Source organism: Mycetomoellerius zeteki, unplaced genomic scaffold, assembly GCF_001594055.1.
Source record: "Mycetomoellerius zeteki isolate Tzet28-1 unplaced genomic scaffold, Tzet1.0 scaffold76, whole genome shotgun sequence".
NCBI classification, from domain to species: Eukaryota; Metazoa; Arthropoda; class Insecta; order Hymenoptera; family Formicidae; genus Mycetomoellerius; species Mycetomoellerius zeteki.
The window spans coordinates 115,977-122,317 of NW_017257786.1; the positions used below are offsets into that span (position 1 = coordinate 115,977).

Sequence of the window (6,341 nt, forward strand, 5' to 3'; positions counted from 1 at the left end):
TGCTGCCACTTTTGCTGTCATCTGTGCGCGGTCATACGCAGGGAATTACTTCTCTTCAAATCATTTCTAGCGCGCGAGTAATAGTCAGGTATATACAATTATTATAAATAAAGGTTTTGATACAGGCTCATTCCTTCACTAAAATATTTAAATAAATGATAGCGGTAGCGCAGATCGCACAGTACGTTTATGGAGTTATGGAGGTCGTTATATATCAACACTGGGCACGTTTAGAGATTGGATCCCGATTCTGCCAACTGTGCCCGTGCAAAAATATTTTGAGGATTACAAACTTCCAGCAGACATTATTAGGGGATTTGCCAGTTCTACCACTTTGAAGGTAAATTTGAAAAAATATATACGGGAACGGGTAAATATCTAGAAAAGGGGAGTCGCCTCCATGACCTTGACCTTGAGTTATGTTGTCAAGGTCATGATCCTAAGTGGCCTCCAACAGGTTTTAGATGGCAGTCGCTGTTCGTTAAAAAGTTATAAACAAAAAAAATTTAAGAAATAACATCACATTTCTGCATGATGCACGACTTCCACGAGTTTAAAGTATATTTTATTTTCCACGCGAAGCGACCCCACCCCAACTCCTTCCCTGCTTGAAATTGCTTCACGTGGAAATCATGCGCCTCCAAGTAGGGGGGGAGGTGGGGTGGAAGTCGCTTCACGTGGAAAGTAAAATATACTTTAAAGCAGAAAATTTCTGTTTCATATAGTAGAAAGGAAACATTTTTCAAACTTTTTTTGTTAATAACTTTTTAACAAAAAACAACAACCGCCACCTGAAACCTGTTAGAGGTTACTCAGGATCATGACCTTGACAACATATATCAAGGTCATTGGAGGTGACTTCCCTTTTCTAGATATTTACCTAAGAATGCAATGTATACATTTGGGATGATGCAAAGGTACTTCACGGTGGTATGAGACGATTGCCGATAGAGATCGAGAAAAAAGAAATAGAAATCTCAAAAGAAACTCTCGAAGAAGAGCGACATATGTTGTATGGGAAGGAATTAGACAGTCTTGTGCTCAAGACATATTATGAATCACAATTGCCTGAAAACACCTACCAGAAATATCTGCAATTAGACAATACCTTGCCATATGTGAGTATATACATATACATACTTTATATATACTAAAATATATATTTTGTAAGATTCATTATATGTTGTTATATAATAGCGGATTCGGTTGGACGCACTAATGTATATTAATGCCGTTGTACACTGATTTAATCTGTGTAAAATGCAAATATTTCGAATTATAAAATACAGGCTTTACTTAACAGCATAATAAAATGTATTGAGGATTTCATTGTTTAATTCATTTTTATATTTATATTGAACACACATTTTTACATAAATATGTGTACGATGGCTTTAATTTGCATGAGTGCGAACTGAGTGCACCAATCGAATTTGCTGTAATGCAATTTCAACTTGTAGAAATTTTATATTTGTAGATACCAATTTACACGTATTTACCAACCTACTCTTTAAAACCTGTAAAGGCGCAGAAAGCACTCCTCCTTGGACAGAAAATAGAACGTATGGATTTTTATTTTTATTTAAAATCATTGAAAAGATATCACGTAGAGTGTTCGTCGAATACTTTGATATATATATTTTTAAAATATTTATAATTACAGTAAAAAGGTATATTTAAGAAGAACAATGAAACTACTGTGCTCTTCTGTAATACAAAGAGACAAAGGCACTTCCACAAGATGAAATCTACCGCAATGTTTTTCATCATTTGAACCTTATAAACTCTCGCAAAATGTTAGTATATATATTAGAACAGTACATATTTTACACATTGTATAAATTAAAATAAGAATTAATTTACTCAAATTAGTAAAACTCATATTCATAACAATTATTTATATATTTATCTAATTATTTACTAACTAAATCAATTATCTAATTATATATAGGCTTTACTTCCTCTTCAGCAAATATGTGATGAAATATAAATAAGTAAAAAAAAATTAAACATTGTCAAGTCATGAAGATGTCTACGTACATACATCATCATTCTATGAATATTGGGATATAACAATGAACAACGCAACTTCGTGTTTGTTGAATTAAAACAATTTGCCTTAAACATTATTACATTTCACATGCATACAATATCATACTTAATGCCTCTGATTATATCCACACTTAAGTATTTTTGTGTGATATTAATTTTTTAAAGGCAATTTTCATTCGACAAACTCGGGTTTCATCATGGAAATACGCGGTGGCGTTTTCCAGATTGCACTGGATGTACGCTTCAATCGATTTCTATCTATACCATGGAATAATTCAGTCAAATCTGGCGTGCACTTACGAGTACCGAAGAATTTAAAAATTATATCTTGATCAATGTATTGTTGCATCGCGAGTTGTGCTTTGCGGATGTGCGCTGCAATTAAAAAAAAACCGTATATTCACATTCTTTTCTTCTTACTGTAATGATGATTTAAGATATAAAGAAAGTATACGTACCCTGCGCCCAATACGGTATCTCATGCTTCGGTTTGCTTTCATCATCTGATTCATCATCATCAGGTTCACTATCTAACACGTAATTCACAGTACCTTGGTACTTATTATTAGTCTGTTGTTTATGCTGTAAAAAAATCAAGTAAGCGATTTATCAGTTTTGAGCGAAAGTAGGATTTAAGTAATTTTTTCTCCAACATAAAAGATAACTCACTTTAGCTTGGGCCGCAAGTAACTGATTTTTCTGTTTCAAAGCTTCGGCAGCAGCTTGTTGGGCCCTTGCTTCCGCTTCTCTACGTCTTTCAGCTTCTTGCTCTCGACGTCTTTGCTCGGCCAACAAACGTTCCGTTTCCTCTTGTTCTTGTAACCTCTGCAATCTCTGTTGCTCTTCCAATTTGCGACGTTCTTCCTTCTCCTGCATTCGTTGCAATTGGGCAAGACGCTTCTTCTCCGCTTCCTCGCGATGCTTTTCTTGAATCAAATGAGCTAATTTTGCCTTCTCTTCCCTTTCTTTCTCGGCTTTCTGCCGTTTCTCTAATTCTTGCTTCTCCTTAGCTTCTCTTGCTAATTTGTTCTTGAGTTCCTTCTCTTGCCGCTTCCTGTATATATATATATATACACAAAGTATATATTGAGATATTGTACTGCTTGCACATTTTTTGATTAGCATTATAAAATTTTTGTATACCTTTTCTTCTCCTCCGTCTGTAATCTCAAAGCTTCGTCTTTCTTTTTTCTCGCATCCTCCTCGTGGCGTCTCTTTTCCTCTAACTTTTCTACCGAATTGGAAGTTGTAATAGTTTTCGATGGTTGAATGAAAGACTCCATGCCAATAACGATATTGGCGCGCGAGGCGGTTAAAACTTTTGGATACTAAAATAAAAGTATGTAAATAAATAAATATCACATAGTGCGATTTAGGAAAGATAAAATTTTGTATTAATCTTACGTTCGAAAGATTTGGCGTGTTTGAAGAGATAGGAAGACGATTAAGAGACAGTGTAGGCTGCATCAATTTTGTCTTGTTTAAAGGTGTCGTTTTTAATTGTTGCATTTTTACATTTGGTTTATCAGTTTGGGTCAGTAATTTATTAATTCGTTCTGGCAGTTGTTCTTTGTTCTGAAAGAGGAAGTTTAATTTGTTGTTAATAAAAATATAGCAATAAAAGAAAATAAAAGAGATTAAAATAATTATAAAGCATAAATAATCACAGATTCTTTTACCTCTTTAAATTCATCATTGTTTTTCTGTTTCGCTAATGAGATCTTCTTAGCTTTAGCGAGCGACTTACGAGCTAATATTTGCGCAACATTTCTCTCCGTTGTTTTCGTTTCTGCTTGCATTTCCGCAGTGGCCATTGCACGAGTTTTTGTTCTAGTTATTCTGGTTGGAGCATCTATGTCAACAGACTTTGGGCTATGCATAACCGCTTGTTCAAATGCTTCAACTCGTTTCTTCACAGATTCTTTTGCATAAGGACTAAATAAGGCATTCGATTTATATGTTTTACTTTCTTGTGTGACCGTGGACACATTTGTGTTTTTGACGGTTTTCACTGGTGTATTAGGGATTTCATCCTCGCTAGATATCGCTAACATACCTTTTGTCCCTTTTTTATTAGTCTGCTTCCTATTAAGTTGCTTCCTTGGTTTTTTCACTTCAGGCGATGATTCATCGTCTGTAATTAATACATTATAATCATCGTATTGTGCAGGTGTTTTGCATGGTTGTGTATTGTTTGGCAGTGCGTTCTTAGTATTTTTTGTTTCTTTCAAACTACTACTATTTTTTATGTTCATTGCCTTTTGAATCACTACTGTTTCATTTAATTTTGGTAAACGCTCTAAAATCACAGTAGCATTCAATCTCTTTTCGGACATACACAGACTATACTTTAGAGTTGAATTCATAATTGGAACAGGCCTTCCAACCGCATCTTCGTACATAGATGGTTCTTCGATATCATCTATACTAGGTACAACAATGGCATCATTGACTTTATTCATTTCCCTATTCTGAGAATTCTTAGAGCTTCTTCACTCTATCAGTCATTTTTGATTTTTCAATTGGAGGCTGAATGATCTGTTTAGAGTTCTTCCTTGTCACTCTTTTTGTGGTTCCATTTATCTCAGTTATATTTTCTTCGACTTTGCTGTACTTAGAAACACTCTCGTTTTCTTCATCAGAACTGCTTATGTTGTATTTCTTCCTTTTAATGTGGCTTTCTCCCTTTATCTAATATTCATAAAATCATATATTATATAATAATCTGTAACTTATAATCAACTTGTAATACTATAAGTATGATATTGAAAACTATCATTACTTACTTTCTTTTCAGAATTATTCAGAATGAAGCTTTGTTTCTTGATATTATCCTCTGCTTTTTTGGATGCTCCTCTCTTGGTTCTACCTCCAATTTCATTTTCCTTTTGCTCCTCTTCATTGATAGAATAAAGGGAACTAGTTGGCGAGATGTTTGCTTGTTGAAACACTTCATCCTCGAGTATGGTTTCGATACGCTGGACCGTCTTCTTTCGCAGCATCTTCGGCGTTTTTGCCACAAGCGGACCGGATGATGGTTGTGACAAATGCGCGAACAGCTCATGCACATAGGATACATTGTCTGCAAGAGTCTCGGCAAGACGACTCGACAGTTCAACACGATGATTGTGAATAAACAGCAGATCTTTGCGAATAATATCTCGGATCTCGTCCTTCGACCGGGCATTCATGGCGCTGGAGAAGATTCGTTCTTGTACGTCAATCTCCGCTCTCCGCGGTAGACACGCGACTCGCAAGTGCCAGTTTAACTTAATTTCTATCTAGGCAATACAAATCTCAGTAACATTACGACATTGCCGCGGAATAGTAGCACTAACAGCAACAAAAATAATAATAATAGTAAAAATAATCACACGACACAAAACTATAAGATTCGGATGAATTACCGAGCGCTGGTTGCTCTTTGGCGGGCACATCGATAATCGAAATGAATCATAATCTCCATCCCCTGCTAACCCCAGCCAGTCGCCACAAGGATAACGACTTTTTCCGTTTAATTTGAATCGAGACATTGGCGACATCTGTAACCGCCATTGATTTCGTCTGCGTTCACGAGTACACCATTGTCGCTACTATCGCCTAGAATCCCTAGAAAAACAGTCTGATCATCAGTCCTGTTTTCGATTGGCTCATGTTAGGACCGCTGTATATATGCCTTTGACTATTATGTACATACAACTGGACTGCTAGACCACAATATAAGGACCATACAGTAGGATCAAACAGTGTCGGCACCTTTGATCTTTCTCAGACGCATCATCAGACTGCACTAGAAATCCTATTGGCTCCGCCATTAAATCGAGAGGTTAGTACCGTATTAATAGTATTAGGGACCATCGTCATTAGTAAATTTTTTTGCTTATATTACGAAAATAATTACAAGTTTCCGAATAATAAATCAAAGGAATATATTGAATTAGTGAAATGACTGTATATAATATTAAAAATACTTTAATTATACTAATATAAAAATATTTTAATTATACTAATATAAAACAGACAAGTAATTCAATGACATAAGAGCATTAATAGCAAGTAAACATTACTGTACATAATCACAAATAACAAGTTATGTCAAAGTACAACTTGAGTCATAAGTTAATAATCATGCACAATTGTCACATGCAATAAAAGAATTAAACAAAAACATTTATCAAACTATAAAACACTTATACACAAAGACAAGAAACCAACTGTAATAAGATTTCAATAAATATAACATATAAAGCAAAGAAATGCTATACAAAGTAATAACTAAGTTGAATTAA

At 34.8% G+C, this 6,341-nt stretch overlaps 2 protein-coding genes across 2 annotated transcripts in view; one reads left to right on the forward strand and one right to left on the reverse strand.

Annotated features, from left to right (window-relative positions):
- WDY (WD repeat-containing protein WDY) overlaps positions 1-1,774 on the forward strand; it is an 8,706-nt gene extending 6,932 nt beyond the window's left edge. Inside the window, 5 exon segments of the mRNA XM_018458724.1 lie at positions 1-88; positions 163-340; positions 918-1,118; positions 1,478-1,606; positions 1,721-1,774. The exon segment at positions 1-88 is cut by the window's left edge and continues 9 nt beyond it. Of these exon segments, the coding sequence (XP_018314226.1) occupies positions 1-88; positions 163-340; positions 918-1,118; positions 1,478-1,606; positions 1,721-1,774 (650 nt within the window).
- A 269-nt stretch (positions 1,775-2,043) lies between these two features.
- On the reverse strand, positions 2,044-5,581 carry Incenp (Inner centromere protein). The gene is given in 9 exon segments (XM_018458732.1): positions 2,044-2,427; positions 2,511-2,634; positions 2,722-3,106; positions 3,196-3,380; positions 3,457-3,627; positions 3,732-4,544; positions 4,546-4,743; positions 4,839-5,247; positions 5,460-5,581. Coding segments are annotated over 9 exon segments (2,547 nt in total). The 5' UTR covers positions 5,519-5,581; the 3' UTR covers positions 2,044-2,224.
- Between the last annotated feature and the right edge of the window lie 760 nt (positions 5,582-6,341).